Source organism: Solea solea, chromosome 15 (genome assembly GCF_958295425.1).
Source record: "Solea solea chromosome 15, fSolSol10.1, whole genome shotgun sequence".
NCBI classification, from domain to species: domain Eukaryota; kingdom Metazoa; phylum Chordata; class Actinopteri; order Pleuronectiformes; family Soleidae; genus Solea; species Solea solea.
Window position 1 is genome coordinate 14,328,703 of NC_081148.1, and position 18,823 is coordinate 14,347,525.

Below are 18,823 nucleotides of genomic sequence, written 5' to 3' on the forward strand. Positions count from 1 at the left end.
TGCTACTACTTTCTTCTACTACTACTACTACTGTTTTGTTTTTGCATATCTTTCTGTCCTAGCCAATCCCCATTGGTCAATAACTTATTCTTCCAATAAATTTCAAGTTGTAATTAAAATGCAAAAGGATGGATAAACATCTCGGCATATGAGCAACAAGCCTCAAAAAATACTCAATGTGTCAACATCTCAAATTACCACTATATGGTAGGGTTTAATGCTGCAGAGGACAAGTCATAGTGTTGTTTTTTTCAAATGAGTTTTCCTGAATTAATTGGTATTAGCAGTGTCGCTCTCAAATCACCGGTCTGCTTTGCGCTGAGTGCATTGTAATATTAGATTAGACCCTCTGAGGAAAAAACACCTCAGTTGCTATCAAATTAGTGTTATCACACATCACTCAGTTTCCCTTTCCTGCACGAAAAATGATGTGCCCATAACAGGTATGCTGATAACACAAGGACAAACCCAAATTGTAGATAATAATTTGGGTGGATTGATTTTAAGTGAGTGAGTGAGTGCACACCTCCAGCGCAGCCCCAGGGCTTATTAATTAATCTAATCACTGTTTTGGCAACCCTGAAGCTTTGATTTTCTGCCAGTCGCTCCCTCTGTTTATCTTTGCTCTTAGCTGCATTTATTTATTTCACCTTTTATGTTATTGTCAGCTTTCATTGTTTTACTCCTGTCCTCTCCTGTCCTCTCATCAGCCATTCATTTCTTTTTCTTCCCTTTCCCGTCTCCTGTGTGTGATGTTGTCCAGCCCCCTGATATGCAGTGACCCCCACCCACCCATCCCTTCTCTGCTTGGGTGGGTTGTTACCTCCAGTGTTGAAGTGTCATCCTCTCTGCCTCTCGTTGACTTTGGTGAGTGTGGTCCAGTCTGCATGGGCATCACCTGGAACTTTAGATTTCAGGGTGCTTAGCATAAGTCTTTGCATTTTTTAAAGTTGCATTTTAATCACTATTTTATTATTTTGTATCTCTTTTAATGTTGTGTAATAGAAAGAAACTTGCTTTGACAGTTAAGCAAGGAAGTTGACTCACCGCAAGCTCGCTTTTGCTGTGACAGAAACGTCCTGGTCTTGTTGGTAGCAAAATGCCAAGTGTGACAAAACATTAGGTACCTGAATATCTACAGTGTACTTGACACATACAGTGTGAAAATCACTTTCACACATATGCATAGGCACTCATTGCTATTGTAGAGCATGTACACTAGACTAAACACACTATAACCGTAATTGATACTATATTTACTCCTTAAGGTAATGTGAAATAGATCAATCACTTTTCTCTATGGTCTGGGATTCAACAGATAGTGTGAATAGACGAACATGTGTCCATGCATCTAAATTATTTGTGTGGTGTGAAGTGGACTCTATCCTCATTTTTGTCTTTGTAGGAAACCAAAGGGTGCAAACTAATTATTGTGTGCTTCATATGATCTATGGTTCCTTCCTCATTTTTGACAGAGAAAAAGAAAAGAGACCACGTCATACCTGTGTTGCGCTCCCTCCACTGGCATTTTAGGATTGATTTTAAAATGTTATTGTTGGTGTTTAAAGCTCTTAATGGTTTGGCACCATCTTACCTCTCTGAACTTGAACATGGAAATTAAATCCGCCCCCAACATTGAACATTTTAAATCAATTTTAAAGACCAACCTCTTCTCCTTGGCCTTCACTTCAGGATAAGAATAGTCAACTTGGACACTTCTATGTAGTTTTTTTTACTTTTATTATGTTACTAATTTACTGTTTTACTTTTATGTTTTTATTGATTTGATGTTTTATACCTAGTTGCTCTGCCTTTAACTCTGTAATGCACTTTGGTCAACCCTGGTTGTTTTTAAGTGCTCTAGAAATAAAGTTGACTTGACTTGACTCATAAAACATGAGAAAAACGGATGTGATGGATATTTTGAATCCTGCATTGTTCACATCCTTGTTTGGTTACTACAGCCACTGGTTGTTAACCAGAAGGACAGCATGAAATCATATTATCAGTGTTTTTATGTTTGATGAGCCAAACCTCCACAGGGATCCTTTATTTTATTGCCACTTGGTGTCTCTCAGAAAATAAATCAAAAAGTGTTTGGTGACTTTGTGATGTAGTATGTGATCAAGGTGTTTTTTTTTTTACTGCTATTGCCAACAAAGAAGTCAGCGTCTACTAGTTAAGATTCCATCAGTGTTTATCATTCAGGAGGTTGTTAGATTTATTAATAGCATAATTATTCACAGAGGTCTTCTCATCTTGAAAACATGCAGAGCAGGTAATTAAAACCTGGGAAAATACTGACTGAAGTAAATTCATATTAAAAGAAAATTTCTGAGTGTAGCCAAGTCAAGCTGCTAACTGCTCAACTTGTTTATCTGACAGCTTACGCAGAGAGACAATTATTTTTTTTATCTTCCCATCGGAATATATGCAGTATTTTGTACATTTTTATTTTACAGACGACCTGAAGCATGTATTGTTAAAATGTGACAAAAGTCAGTTCATGCCAGATAACAACAGTGATCGTTCCACTTGTGGAAAGATGCCATTGAGCATTAAAACATAACATAATTGTTGACTTGCTGTTTTCCAAAATCCATTCATGTTTTAATGTTGAAATGTTTATCCTATACTTTGTATACAGGTTTTTTTTAAGTACATAATACACACGGTGTAAAACACAGTAATTTCTTTGTGGTTTCAAATGAAAATATTAGTTTGTTTTTTTAATTTGTATTAATTCCCAATACAATTTTAACATGCGGCTTTACATGTCATTGTTTTCCCCATCCTGACAGTATAATTGCAAGTCAGACGTCAGTGCGTAATGTGACTGGCACTGTGTGATGTCTATCCTTTGGCTTTGTGACCCTAGACACTCAGTGCTGTGACATTCAGCCAGGGATCGGTGTTGCCTGAATAAACCCAGTCAGTGGTGTCAGATTAGCAGAGGCATAAAGCCAGCTCGTGTGAGTTGTAAACGACGGCCAGACGTTGGCCTAGAAGATCCCATGTCTGCCGTGACGGTATTAACACCCTGGAAGCACTAATGTAGTTAAAAGCAGTCGTATGGCTTGTCTTGCTGTTTAAGTCCTGAGAGAGGCACTAACTGCAGTGCTGTGACAAAGCTGATTTAATTTCTACGTGCTCTGTGTTTCCTCAGACAGTTTGCACTCTCAGTTTATTTCTGGTTATGATTTTAAAAACCTGAAATGCTGTGCTGTTCTCCAGGACTTTTTAAGTCTTTGAATATGACTTTGGGGACTCTTTGCTCAAAGATAACAATTTAATTTAAAAGAAAAAGAAAATTAGTTGTTACTTCTCTGGACTGCATTCTTTCAAATCCATTCCATCACTTTCAAAATAACTGTATATACGCATAACAATGATGTACGTTGTTTTGATAATGATAATGCTTGTTCTGTGTATCAATTTTGTCTTTCTGTTACTGCAACTAAAAGCCTGTGTTTGAATCGTGTTGCTCCTTGTGTCTAATCAGTATATCTCTGTCTCTTATCAGGTCAGTCTTCAGAGTCTGGAGAATTTCCTGTGCCTCTTCCACTATGTGCAGCATCATCCCAGCCACAGCACCAAAGATGCACTGAAATTCTGGTAGGTCTTATTTAGATCTGTCACCAGCCAGAGTTGTATTACACTATTATTGTCTCTAATGTGCACAGGAGGAATAGTGATTAAGTGACAAAGGATGTTGAAGATGGAGCTTTCGGGCAGGAGAAAAAAGAGGATGACCACAGAGATTGATTTTCTCTATGGTCTCTGGTGGAGGGAGTGAGTGGTTTACAGAGCGACACAGGCGCAATTAGTGCTGACTATTTGTCAGTAACCTCGACAACTGCATATCCATTTTACCTCCATGATACAATTCTAACCACTGACACTTTTATAAACCGTACACTAAGCCAGACCACATTTAAATGTTATCTGTCACATTAATTGACCTCAGACACAAACACAAATAGAGTGTGATTTCTGCAGAAATGAGATTCCCTGATTTTGCAACAGGAAGATATCAGGGAAAACATGTTTACAAGTCTTTAATCACTGTCCAACTGTACACTGTCTTGTGGTTATGGTAACACAGCTGGGAGGATGGAAGTGCATATAGTTCCATCATATATCTATAGAGCAGACATTCGTGCAGCAGGATTATGATTAAAGTCCTAATGTTGTTAAAATATCTTTAAAAAAAAAGTTTTAAAAAGAGTGGAAATCATTTTACATACTTTAAGCCAAATATTTTTTGGAAATCCTTGTGGTCTAAATTAGATATCAGAATATAATGGCGATGAGTTGGTTTTACAGCCCATACATATGTTAAGAGCATACAAGTTGTTGCTAGTCGACCTTATTGAAAACAATCCTTAAACAGTTGTTGTAGTTGGGAACACAAAGCCAGTTATTGTGAAGGATGGTTGATCATGGAGGTCTTGCAGGGGCCTGGGGGCTTGTCAGTATTCCCAAGGCCAGTCCTCTTGCCATGTGACATCACATGCTTTCATGTGATACGCTGATCTGCTGCGAATCTGGAAGGCTTCCATTTTAATTCCAATTTAATGGAATTTGTGCTGCAGAACAGAAAATTCAGTGAGCAGTGGTGTGAGGAGGTATGGAGATACAGCCAGCAGGGCTACAGTCAGACTTAGAGCAAAAACAAGATGACTGGAAGGGAACTTTTTGGCCCAGCAACATTTGGTAAGACGATAATAATCCTGGTCCTTTTGTTTGGTCCTTTGCGGTCAGAGTATTAGTGTAGATTTTGTTATCTCCATGCTTCTTGTCTTCTTATATTATCGTTGTATTTTAGATGGTTTGAGCCAAAACATCTAAACTAAAAGTGAACACTCTTATTTGGTTACTGTCTCATGGAGTTTCCAATGGCTCAGTCCTAGAGTGTGTCTTAAATTTATGTTGTCAAGTTTTTTTGTTTGCTGTGTTGTCAGAATTTTCCTGTTCAGGGTGTGTTTGTTTGTGTTTCTTGTATGATGTAGGTGCAAAGTATGATTGTTGTTGAGAGGAACGTCTGGAAGACGTGAGCAGGCTAGCATGAAGGCACTCTGTGTATACTCTTCATTCATGGCACAAGTCTTTGTTAACCTTTCAGCAACATATACTGTATCTGACATGCACTAGTTTTGCTTGTTGAAATGGAGACTGTTGGAACAACCTAATTGTTTAGCCCTACAGCATAATGAGCGTAGGCTTTTTGAGGGAGTGACCGGAAATGGTTAAGGCCCCTGTCTTTCTTTCATCTAACTGTACTTATGTTGTAGTACTCACTCGGTTATGGTGGTATGCATGCAGGCATTTCCTTTGAACTGATCCTAACGTATTGATTAAAACACTGCTTTGCCACATTGTGTGTCATCTATGACGAACCTAAGTGTGATTGTCTCCAAACAATAATTTATGTACAAGTTTTATGATAAATATTATTTGTATTTTAGTGATACTTGATACTGGACAATTGTAGTGTCAACATAAGCTACAAGCTATGTGGTATAGTTGTATCTGGTACTTCTGAAGTCTTAATACATTTATGTTTTATGTGAGACTCTGAAGTTATCTCAGTAATTCTTCCTCCTAAAATAGCTTCTTTTTTTTTTTCTATGGCAATGTAAATACTAAGATAGCCTTTATTAATACTTTAAATATAACTAAACACAGAGCAAATTCACATAATAAATAAAAACAGGGCTAAATTACAATAACTTAACAGTAAATATCAGTGTGGTTTTGTTTTCATTGTGTTGGAACAATTATCATGTTTGCATCATATCCTGGTCAGTGTCTCCAGGTGGGAACAGATCAAATGCACATGGTGGGCGTGTGAGGTGTGTTTTTGTTACCCATGACCCAGTAATCTTGATTCTAAACAAAACATCTGATTGAAACATGTCTCAGGCTGCCACTTTCCATATGCAGCTCACTTCCATCACAGCCTGGCACAGTCAGTGGAGCTGCTGCTCACAGAGCGGGTCATGGTTTGTGTTAGGTACATACAGATGCTAATCAAAATCTGTCTATAGTATAGAATTTAACATTACATAACATGTCATTTAGCAGACGCTTTTATCCAAAGCGACTTACAGTGGAATTGAGTACAATCAGCCAGGGGTGGAGTCGAACTTGCGACCATTGCGACCATGATGTCTTTCACACACAGGGTACAGGTCTTAAATACTGACCCACTCCACCCCATCATACTGCTATCCAGAAATTGTGTGTTTTTTTTGCTTATTTTGAGTGTGTACTATGGTGTGAACGATTTGATTGTGATGCTTTATGTTGTCTTTTGTAGCTCAGACATGAGTGGGGCCAGTAACACACTGGCAAGGGAGTTCCTGACTGATGTACATCAACTATGCAGTGCAGTGGCTCAGCGAGCAGAGGCTCGAGAGGAAGATGAGGAGGAGAGTCACATGGTGGCATTGGGGGAGTACCTGGTCAGGGGACGGGGCTTCCTGCTGCTCAGCACGTTGGACTCGATCATTGACCAGGTAAGGAAAAGTTTATAGCATTTATCCATCCTGTCTGTTAGAACCACATCACACAATATGTGCATTTAAATTTTGGTTCCAGAATTTCTTTAACATTTTAGCAAAAACAAGTCTCACAAATTAATATTTACAGTAGAAATGGCAACTTTATGCATGTCCCTGTTACTCTGGAAGAGGTAGCTAAACTGAGAACCAAAAAACCTGAACCGAGTAATATCCACACTGAACTATGGGACACTGATTTTACTTGCATAATTAATCAAACTCGCATAACTAACCTTTTAAATGCAACTGTTAAGTAACAGCACAGCAAGCATGTGTAACCTGCTGTGGAAATTGCAGGTAGTGTTGTTTATGTCCTTGGCCTCCCTATCCACTTCTGAGGCTGTTGTTGCTTCATTTTGCAGGGTGTCTCTTCTTGCAAGAGGAAATAAGCTCTACAGTTTTTATTACCTGACTGCAAAATATTGTGCTGATGCTGCTGCATGCAGGGTGTTGTTGCTGATAAACAAATCAATTTCACTGTCAATGCAAAGATTTATTAGTAGTGCTTTTTTCAAAGTAGTGTACATTTGCTTTACTCAAGGAACTGATCCTTGTGTGTTTCCAGGTAAAGTAACACATTCCTGTATCCAGAGTGAATCATAGTTCTTTCGCGATTGACATGAAAAGTAGAGCAATTTAACACATTCATTGTGAAACAAGCACAAAGTTGAAAGCATCATGACTTCTCAGTGTTGGGGTTTGGCATTGCTCCTCATCACTTCCATGCAATAGATACGTTGTTGCTGATGAGTCATAGTTCTGACTACATAAAAACTGTGTAATGGCTTCAAGCTGCAAAGTTATTGGTAAACAGGCTAAACCATTGAGAGCTAAAGTGTGTCAAGCCAGTTGAGATGGATTGATAATAAAAAATAATGATAATATCACAGCATGTGGACAAGAAATCCATCGGCCATAATTTCCTCAGGAATAATGTAATGACCATTTTGTGACTTCAAAGAGAAAGCTATGATCGTTAGTGCAGTCGTTTTTTGACCACCTGTGTCTTAAAATGTTAGTAGTACTTGCAGTAGCATTATGGAATGCAACATAATATGAATGTGACTCTGCGTGTCTCAGTGGCCTTGTATTGTTAGCCGGCTTCACACATGCTTGTTTTATTTTCCCCTTCATCAGAATGCATTAATGTGTAAGTGTGCTATCACATGCTGCAGCCTTGTGCGTCAGATGTGACCTGAATGGAGTCGTCTATTGTGACAGGGGAAATCAGACATTTTATAAATTAATTATTTGTGCTATATAAAAGTTTTGTATGTACAATATAGTAAAAAAAAGTATTTTGTGTTAGAATCTTCACATCACATTATCACATCATGTGCCGCTCAGTCTCTATCTACTACTGTAGTTCTAAACCTTTTCCATGAAACATTTCTTTACAGTGAAAAATTATAGCAATACTCTTGACACGGGATAACTTTTAGAGTTGAAGGATCACGGTGTATCCCACACTAGAAGATGTGTTGTCATGTGATCTGGAGGCTTTGCAGTCGCTGCGGGTTCACAGTTAGGGTTGCAAACTTTTTGCATTTTCTTTAAACATGTTTGTATAATTACAAGTTATACAAAAACACTTATTCTTCTTTGTTTAAATTCTTAATTGGCTAATGGTAAATCATTAACAACTCTGTTCACAATATATGAGTGAGTGGCCACTGGGAGACACATTACACAATCTTTCACCAGGAGGAGCTGCTGACTAAAATGTCTCATCACTAAAACACACAGGAGAAGTTACAAAGGCACTTTTTGGCTCAACAAGAATTATTTCTCTCTTTGATGAAATGCTGTTGTGTTAATGTTCTGCCTTTACCCCATCCTGGTTGGTTGGGGTGGCATGAGTTGTTGCAGACTCAGATCACATTTCCAACCTGCTAGAAATTAGATCTGTGATGCATTTTGGAGATGCTGGCAGGTCTCTGTGAGCCTGGTCTTTACATATTTAATCATAAGTGACTGCCAATCAACAGGTTTTGTGAGTTCTGGCAAATTGTCCTTCAAAAAACCTATTGGCAAGTGGATTATTGGGTTCAGAATCTTGTCTTGTGACCTAGATTTTACTTAGAGTTACACACAATAGTATTCCTACAGGCATGTTTAAAATACAATTTATTACTGACCAAGTAGTAAGTGTCAAGCTATTGACATCCTTATATACAAACAGCTGAATAGTTCAAATGGCAAAAACTTTGCTGCAGAATTTTTAGCTGTAGCTAAAAACAGACAGAAATGAACCAGTAATAAGACTTTGGACAGCTAAATGATTATTTTGTGGAAGTAATTAAACCATAACCAGCAAGCTAATGACTATTTAATTCACACATGAAGGAGCAGGTTGGTTGTTTTTAATTAACACATGAAGAAATTGGTTCTCTCTCTGCTGTGAGAAATGTCTTGAATAGATCCCCTGGGTCTCGGAAGTAAGGTTGTCATTTAGGTGCTACATTGTTCTGTTACACACTTTGCACTGAATGCTAACTTTACTATTTATTAAAATCCACATAAATAAAAAAATAAGGCCTAAACAAAAAGATGCAATCTTTAGAGGAAGTGGTAAAACCCCAAAAGAATAATCTTCAATCAATTTTGAATAAGGACAAGAGCGGGTCTAGGTGGGCGTGTCTTAATGTGACATGAGAGTGTGAGCAAAGAGAGTGGTGATGAAGACTCTCTAGGTAACATCACTGTGGTGTTTCTACCCTTTCAGGAGCTGACCTGTCGAGAGGAACTGCTCACTTTGCTGCTGTCTCTACTGCCACTGGTGTGGAAGATCCCTGTGCAGGAGGAAAAAGCCCCTGGTGCGTACCCACAAATACTTACTCGCTTACTTGCTCGTCATATTGCACACTGTTGCAATGATATGTGACTGCTTCTTATTCATAGTCTGAAACTAATGATTTTAATTTACATACTTTTAAGTATAGAATTTTGCACTACATTCTCTAAGATTATATTATACAGTGTTGGCCGATATTGAAGTATGCTATTGGATATCAGCAAACATGCCAAGATCCCCTGATATGACTAATCACTAAAAACGGTAAGCAGAATAGGCTGTTACCTCCTTGACTTCTATGCTGGCACCCTCACCAACTGTTATTTATTTATGTTTATTTATTTTTCACATCAAGAAAATGTATATCTACATCTGTTGTCACATGAGTATGCAAAATATCATGTTCATTTCTCTGTGGAAGAGACTAAATTACTTGTGCATTTGGTCCTTTGTAAAAGCAGTGGAAAGTGAGAACAAATTGCTTTTGGCTGTAAAAGCTGCCTGGGATGTGCTCTTCAAATGATGTTCATGTATTATTTGGTATTTGCTTAACACTGCAAACTATGAAACTATTAATCATTTCATTATCCAGGTTTATTATTCTTAGTGGTAGAAACATAAATGGTCACACAAGAGAAGAAGAAATGCAGATGAAAGTGCAGATGCTTGTGACCTCAGGATGACACGGATATTTAGTACAGGACTGCTGATCCTCTTTAACATGTACCCTAGACATTTTTACTTTAATTAATATTTACTCTCCGAAGATAAACTAGGAACGCCATTGCTATTGACATGCAACTGAGCTTCGGACTTTTGGAAGTCCTAACCCCTCTCCAAACCTAATAGGATCTTGAATTACGTTTTGGTACTGTCTTTATGTCTAGAAAACAACTGACAAATGTTTGTGTGTGGACAGATTTCATCCTGCCATCCCTACTGGAGGTATTCCTTACCCGGGAGGTGAAGGCTGTCCCGCTCAAGGCAGGACAGAAGGCTGCACCAGATGAACATAATTCTGGGAAGAGGTCCTGTGTCAGCAGTGGAACCTGGAAGTCACGGAGGTCACACAGAGCAGCACAGAGGTATTCTGTCAAGGATGCACGCAAGTCCCAGGTTTCTACCTCGGATTCGGAAGCAAACTCTGAAGACAAAGCACTCCCAGCACCAAGTGGTGCAAGGAGTCGAAGATCACATGGTTCCACCATCAGGTTAAGCTATCAGCATCATCGGTCTGAGTACTCACAGTTCACATCTAACGCCAGCACCACAGCAGAAATCATGAGTGCACCATACCCACATCCCCGAGCCCCTGGGTCCCAGACAGCAGACACTGAAACCCTGACTGATCCAGCTGCAATATCAATATTTAACCGCATGGAAAACTCTCCCTTTGATCTCTGCCATGTGTTGCTTTCCCTACTGGAGAAGGTGTGTAAGTTTGACATGAACATCAACCACAACCCTGGCCTTGCGGTCAGTGTTGTTCCGACACTCACTGAGATCCTAACTGAGTTTGGAGATTGTTGTTGTCCAGGTGGAGGTGGAGGTGGTGGAGGTGGAACTGGGGCAGAGGAGCTTGCTGGAGGCTGGACCGAAGAACCCATTGCCCTGGTCCAGAGGATGCTACTACGCACCATCCTACACCTCATGTCAGTAGATATAAGTCAGAGTGAAACCCTTCCAGACAGTCTGAGACGCAGTCTGACAGACCTGCTGCGAGCCACACTCAAAATTCGGAGCTGCTTGGACAGACAAACAAACCCCTTTGCACCTCGGCCAAAGAAAACCCTGCAGGAGGTCCAGGATGACTTTTCATTCTCACGCTATCGTCACAGGGCACTACTGCTGCCAGAGCTTCTAGAGGGAGTACTACAGGTTCTGCTTGGTTGCTTGCAGGCTTCCACACCCAACCCCTTTTTCTTTAGTCAAGCACTGGAGCTCATCCACGAATTTGTCCAGCATCGTGGCCTAGAGCTGTTTGAGGCCACAGTGCTGCGGCTAGAGGGACTTGGCAGGGCAAGGGATTCTGAAGTAGGAGGTGAGGCTTCAGAAAGACTACGAGGTCTCATTGCAGGGGTCTTCAAAATCATCAGTGCTGTCAAGAAAGCAAAATCAGAGCAGCTGCATCAGTCCGTATGTGCCAGACGGCGTCATCGCCGTTGTGAATACTCACACTTCTTGCATCACCATAGAGATCTGTCAGGGTTGCCTGTCTCTGCTTTCAAACAGGCAGCTAGACGCAACCCCTTTGAAGAGGACGGAGACAGCAAGGACGGGACGGATGGTGATGTGGTGCGTTACCCTGAGCGCTGCTGCTGCCTGGCTGCCTGTTCTCACCAGTGCTTGCGGCTCTTGCAGCGTCTATCCTCAAGTGGACCAGCTATACTGCAGGTACTTGCTGGGGTACAGGCTGTTGGAATCTGCTGCTGTATGGAGCCTCGCTCAGTTGTAGGACCCCTGTTACATGCTTTCCAAGCCCCTGGTCTGCGTAGTTACCAGTCTCATGTTCTCAGTGTCTTGAGTAGACTTATCCTAGACCAGCTTGGTGGAGGCCAGCCCTCAGAGAAAGCCAAACTGGCCTCTTGTAATATCTGCACTCTAGACAGCAGCCAGTTGCCAGGCCTGGAAGAAACACTGCAGCATGGGGAACCTTCAGCCGTTCCTCCCAGTCTGCGCTACCGCTCCCAGGGTATTCTGCCAAGCGGAGGTGGGGCAGAGGACATGCTGTGGAAGTGGGATGCTCTTGAGGCCTATCAAGAGCTTGTGTTTGGTGAGGATTGGCAGCTGAGCCAACAGATAGCTGGCCATGTGTGCTACCTGACCCTGCGGGGCAATGCTATAGTGCAGTGGCAGCTCTACACGCATATCTTCAACCCTGTTCTCCAAAGAGGAGTAGAGCTAGCCCACCATGCCCAACAGCTGGGGGTTTCCACTGTTTGTACTCAGGTCTGCAGCTATCATACAAAGTGCCTGCCTGTGGAAGTACTTCTCACATACTTGCAAACATTACCTGCCCTCCTCAAATCAAGGTGAGCTGTTTTCAGTTTGTTTTTCAGTCCCTTTCTTTGATCTGTGTTTTTTTAGCAGTTTTATTCATTCTGGGATACAGAAGAAGTAAAGAAGCTGGAGCATGCATGATGTAGTTTTAAGAATAGAGGGTATTTCTTATACTTAAAATATACAAATATAGTTTATCTGTTCAGAGTAAGAAACCTGAACCACTTGAACTTTGCTTGTCATCAGATCTGTCTTTCCAGGTCAGTGCAAATTGATGCTAATTAATAATTTATTACACCTTTGTGGACAGAGTAAGAGATAGAGGATTGTTGACTGTTAATGTAACAATGGTACAGGTACAGTAGCCTGGAAGAACAAGTTGTTTGCAGTGTTATTCTGTATAGATCACACAAATTAATTCAGCCTGTTAAGCTCGTCCTGTAGCTCCTTTCCTGGAATTGGTAGTATGGACCTTAAACAGGACCAGTGAGGATGCTTTGAGGTGTTCTTTTAGCAGCTCAGCTGAAAGGTTTACTTAATTAGATTCAGAGTATGCTTTTCTGCTCACTGCAAATTTCATATTTAGCTGTGGTATTTTTCACCTGAACCTATGAAAAGGACATATTTTGGAATCTTTAGTTGGTCCTTATGTTGCTGTAAAAGTTGTTTAGGATTTATGAACAAAGTACCTCATGATTCATAATAATTCAGGACATACTGAAGCAGTGGCAAATCAAATTGCAATATTTACTTCATGACAAAATCAAATATAGAATGAAGCTTAATTTCACAGTTGTACATGTGATCAGTATTCTACTAATCTATTCAAGCAAGACCATACAGCTCCATCTGCTGGTCTAGTTACATATATATATATTAATACATATAGTCTTATGAACCCTTATGTATTCTTTGTTGATGTGTTGAAAGGAATATCTGCTTGCTTTGTAAAGATAAACTTGAGAAAGGGACATTTACATCGGCTGAAAGATGTTTTAGCTGTTTTACGCATGTCTGAGGCTGCCATGTAAAAATGGGGAATTTTATGATACCACTTTTACCCAAATTCAGTAGGTCCACTAAGTCTACATGGCATTTTATATGGTGTATGCAGCTTGAAATTTTGTTGTTGCAAGACAACATAAAAGAAAATTAATATTCTGTTCTGAATGCTGTACATCTGACGTCTCTCTTGCCTTTCCATTATCTTGCACTGCTTGCACAGAACTCTGTAGCACTAAATATACAGACTAATGAAAAATCATCCTGATGGACTTGCACACTAATTAAAAGAGCAAATGTTCTGAAAAAGCAGAGGAAGTATAGAGAAAGGGTTAGAAAGATTTCAGCTTACTTCCTCAAATAGGCATCTTTTTTGATCCTTATTATGCAGTATGAGTATATTTTAAGTCACTTCCTTCAACCTTCCTTCAAACTCAACAAAAGATTAAGATTTTGATTACTTTTACAGAATGTGACAGAATTTGTTTTTAAAAAGGCCCAGTAAAACTGTCAAGACAACAATCTCAATATATAACAAAGCAAATGCAAATGACTGAATATAGCGTAAACTATGGCAAGATTGTGTGAAATGTTGACCATATTTGTAAAAAAAAAATGAGTCATTTATTTAGAGATACTGTTTGTCCTTGAAGTTAAAGCAGAACTTTGCAAGTCTTTCTTGCAAGCCGCCTTTCTCCTTTTTCTCTGGCTAGGGTTTGTGTGTGTAGTGCCATGAAACATTTTGTGTTTCTCATGAGACCAGAGACTTAGTGAGACCTTCCGATTCTGAGGACTTCAGGTTGGCAGCCCTGAGCTTGCAAGGCTGGCTTTCCACTAGCAGGCGGTAGGGGGGAGTGGAGACAGCTCTAATCTCCCCACAACAAGCCAATTAAACATCACAATTAATGACTCTGAAACTGTTAAATTGTGGTAAAATCCCTGCATAGTTCTTCTTTAATCAGGAAGACGAGGAAGAATACATGACATGTATTCTTCCTTATCTTTACTTTGAAGTATAAAATGGTGTCATTGGTTGGCATATTCTTACTGATTTTATAATGTTTTTATTATGTTACAGGGTGATACGAGACCTCTTCATCAGTTGTAATGGGCTCAATCAGGTGACTGAGCTGGTCTACCTGGACCAGACGCGCTCTTTGGCTCTAAAGGTTTTTGAGACTCTGATCATAGGGATTGGACACCAACAGACTTATGGAGTGCTTCAGGAGCTGGAGTGTGCCGATGGAGACGAAACAGAGGCAGTCTTGGGTCTTGCTGAAGAATTAGGGTCCAGAGTGGCTGGAGAGGGCCCGCAGAGCCTCAGCAAGTTCTATGAAGGCCTAAAAGTGGCATATCCACATCACAAAAGCCGGAGTGGGCATGGCCGAGGACCAGGGCGTGGCCGAGCTGAGACGCATCTCCATGTAATCAACCTCTTTCTCTGTGTGGCCTTCCTCTGTGTCAGCAAAGAGGCAGATTCTGACCGGGACTCGGCTAATGACTCTGAAGACACCTCAGGTTATGATAGTACAGCTAGTGAACCTCTTGGTGGGCGGCTGCCTTACCTGTCCCCAGATAGTGTAGCTCTGCCCTCCAAAGAGCAGGTACAACGTGCTGCAGATGTCTGGTCAGTGTGTCGGTGGATCTACCTGGCCAGCCCCTTGTTTCAGCGGCAGTTTTTCAGGCTTGGTGGGCTTGATGTCTGTTTGCGCCTCATGGTCATGGTTATTCAGAAACTTGCCTGTAAGACCAAGGATGGAAAAGCAAAGAAGAAGAGGGATAGTAAGAGCAAAGGCAGCCCTGAGTCCACAGTGCCAGCCACTTCTCTGTGTCGGGAGGAGACACCAGACACCCTTGGCCATGCTCCTGCTGAGGCTAAGAACAAAGATCCTGCAAAGAAGCTGGAGGAGGAGTGGCAACTTCAAAGTATTCGATTGCTTGAGGCTCTACTGGCTATTTGTCTACACAGTGCTAACTCAGCCCTGCAGAAGATAGAGCCTGAACTGTCTTATCAGGTATGTCACACAAAACAAAACTAATCAGCTATACCCTTCCCACATCAGTCACAAAAAAGCCTTTACCCTGGCCTCAGTTAATCTATTATGTTTTGTTAATTCTTTAGCTCCAGTCAGTACAGGAAACCCTGCTGGAAGTGAGAGACCAGCTCTCTCGCTCAGGTGTGGTGAACTCTGACCTTGCTGTACCTCTGTTTGACTCTCTCCTGAGAGTTGCTATGGCTGAGGTGTCGTCCTGTTCTGATCCTCCTGAGGAGAAGCCAGACAGGGTGAGTCCTGCCTTGGGAAAACATGTGAGTGTTACATGCACCTTTTAGTTTCTGAAGTTATTTAAGCTCTGTATATATAGAAGCTAGTTTGGGTCATGAAAAAAGGTTCCATTTCTGTTTATCACATAGTAAATTTCTTTGCGACTTGACTAGCATAATAGAGGACTTGATAAATTTAGGCAAATATTTACACCTTTTGTAGGCATTTATTTTGTCAGCAAAGAACTAGAGGTCAACATGTGTTCCGTTCTTTGATTGTCATACAACCTCACCCATACAACACAACCTGGCTTGGTTGGGCAACATAACGTTGCTTGTATTAGACGGTGCACCGCTATTTATCCAAAGCTGTGGAGATGTCCTTTTTTCTAGATGCCTTCATGATGTTCTTGGTTACTTTGTTGATCTGCTTGGTGGAGAGACTGACCCATAAAATGGCTGCATCTTACTTCCAATAGTTTGCATGCCCATTGCATAAGGCCTTCAGGCTACAGTTCTGTATGTGCTACAGGAATTATTTCTTCAGACAATGCTAACTGGTAAATGGTCTGTATTTATATAGCACTGTTCTAGTCTTGATGACCACTTAAAGCTGCTTTACACAACAGTTTTGCATTCACACATCCACACTCAGTTACTCACACATTCATACAGCACATCTATGTGAAGCACATTTTCTGTCACACATCCCATATCCATTCACATGCTGATGGCACAGCCGTCAGGAGAAATATGGGGTTAAGTGTCATGCCCAAGGACACATCGACATGTAGACAAGTGTAGCCGGGAATCAAATCCACAACCTTCCAGTTGAAAGAAGAGTCGCTCTACCACTGAGCTTCAGATGTTTTGGCTGAGCCCTAACAGAAAAAATAATGGTAGTGTCATCCACTTACTGAATAAGGAATTTAAAGCAAATCACTTCTACTCTTCAGAGATCAAGGTGATTTTTATGGTCAGTGGTCTGCTCCTGTCTGGTCCAGGCTCTTTGGTTGCCTAGTCTCTGTCTCCCTCTGATCCTCTCAATGCTGGTGCTCCAAAGCTACTAAGTCCAGTCTTCCTTGAATCAACCGGCCCAAATAGAGGTTATGACACATCTGAGTTTCCACCCTTTTTAGGTGCATCTTAAATCCACCACTTGATCCCTGTCTTGACTATGAGACCAGCTGTATGCCTTTAACAGAGTATCACCTTTCCTGCACTTGTTGCCAACTGCTTCTTGACATAGTGTTTGTATGGTCTCGCAGACTATCTTGCTAAGTAGCTTTTGTCTAACTGATCAACAAAACAGCCGATGGAAACTTTGCATCCAAAGAGATCATTAATTAAATCATTTTAATCTAAGTGTATTTGTCAAAGTCTCTATAAACAGTGACAAAACTGATGAGAAACAAACTCACAGGCTATATAAATTGAAGATTTTGAAGACCATAATATGGTTCATACCAGACATGTAACGGCTTTAGTTTGTTCTCATAAGTGAAAGGAATATAGGAGGGAACCTGGTAGAGGGTGCCCTCTATCTCACAGCCATATATGTGTTTTCCACAAGTCTTAAAATGCCTGTCTGACTAAGCCTGTTCCAACACAGGAGGATTTAGCTTTTATATAATAGATTTACCTCAGAGCTTAGTTCTTTCTCACTGAGTCCAGCAGTTTAATGATCACCCAACCATTGCAAGTATGTGATATGAAGGTTCATGGTGAGCCTCCACTGACTTTTATTTGAAATGTCCACTTCACTTGCAATTGAATATCGAAACTACTAATTAACCTGGTATTAATATTTGTACTGCTGTGAACACTACTAAGATGCATTGAGCATACATGTTGACTAAGGCCAAAATGGCCTTAAATGGATCTAAGGCCAAGCTGTGGTCAGAGCACCCTCTGCTGAACAATAGTAATTACTTCAGATTATCTGATGCACTTCTAGACTGTATATTTGGAACTCAAATGGATTTTTAAGGTTAGAAAAAGTGCAGTTAAAACAGATATCTGAATTTTGGATAAAAAAAATTGGTATTTACATATAGAGTAGAGAAGTGTGATCCCATCATAAGTGGTCATACTTGTGATTTGATAAACTTAGTAATGTCTAACCCATGTGATCCAGTGTCTCACAGAATGGCTGAAATGCATCTACAGTGAACATAGAGTGTGTCTGTTTTTTTTGTGTGTGTGTGTGTCTACATGCACAAATGATGGCTGACTCTTCACCTCAAGGAACTAGGCTGTTTGAGGGTTGCATAAGTCAGCTGATATTTATCATATGACCAAAATCTTCCCGTGTACATAGCCTGAAATCATTTTATTAGAGCTTGTTAAATCATTACTGTCTCACCAACCACTTGACAACTTATGATCTTGAGTTAGTTTCAACTAAACTGGACTGAAATTTCAGATTTTACACACACAAACACACACCCTGCTCTTGCGCTTTCTAACACACTCCCTCCCTCTTTCTCTCTCTCTCTCTCTCTCTCTCTGTCTCTCTCTCTCTCTCGCGTACACACTCCCTCTCCTTCTGTCAGAAGCTCCAGGTATTGGCAGAGGGGGCGGCTCCAGCAGACGATCTGTCAGAGGAGGTGGATGAGGTGCAGAGCTGTGCCGTCAAGCCCCCTGGGGAGGAGGAGGGCTACGACGCTGACAGCGAAAGCAACCCCGAGGACATGGCCAAGCAGGAAGAAGGTAAGTCCACACACACACACATGCACACACCAGCATACATACATACATACTCTTACAACAACTACTACTTCTACTACTTCTCTGCTAGAATACACACCTCCTTACTGCAAATAGCATTGGCTCCGACAGGTTTAACATTGTTTTCCTCACGCCTTATAACTTTCGGCTTTACATTTATTTTTCCTCTTGTTCTGCTCAGGGTTAAGTCTGAAATTTACTTTGACCTCAGACACTCTTCATCATCATTTGTTTTTGTTGTTGATGAATGTCAACAGACCAGCAACTGATGGATTGAGAGGCCATGTTTTATTTAGCCATGGGAAGCTTTGCCCCTCCCCCCCATGAACTAGTCGATTTAGTAGATTTTTTTCATTGGAATTTTTATCGTATAGGATTTTATACCTTTATTTATACCAAATAGCATTTTGCAGCAATTTAGAGTGTAAGACAGTGTATGCAAGGACTGTTAGTGTTGTGTCATAAACC

The 18,823-nt window shown here is 40.7% G+C and overlaps 1 protein-coding gene across 10 annotated transcripts in view; it reads left to right on the forward strand.

Annotated features, from left to right (window-relative positions):
- Positions 1–18,823, forward strand: part of lyst (lysosomal trafficking regulator) — a 51,034-nt gene that overhangs the window by 7,400 nt on the left and 24,811 nt on the right. For 4 of the 10 annotated variants that reach the window (XM_058651226.1, XM_058651225.1, XM_058651231.1 and 1 more), the window contains exons 3-9: positions 3,524–3,615; positions 6,323–6,521; positions 9,292–9,382; positions 10,280–12,392; positions 14,441–15,377; positions 15,485–15,670; positions 18,181–18,337. In XM_058651226.1, the coding sequence (XP_058507209.1) occupies positions 3,524–3,615; positions 6,323–6,521; positions 9,292–9,382; positions 10,280–12,392; positions 14,441–15,377; positions 15,485–15,670; positions 18,181–18,337 (3,775 nt within the window). Of the gene's footprint in view, positions 1–791; positions 868–3,523; positions 3,616–4,634; positions 4,717–6,322; positions 6,522–9,291; positions 9,383–10,279; positions 12,393–14,440; positions 15,378–15,484; positions 15,671–18,180; positions 18,338–18,823 lie in introns of those variants that run through there. The other 6 variants (XM_058651229.1, XM_058651232.1, XM_058651233.1 and 3 more) reach the window with 5 other exon arrangements.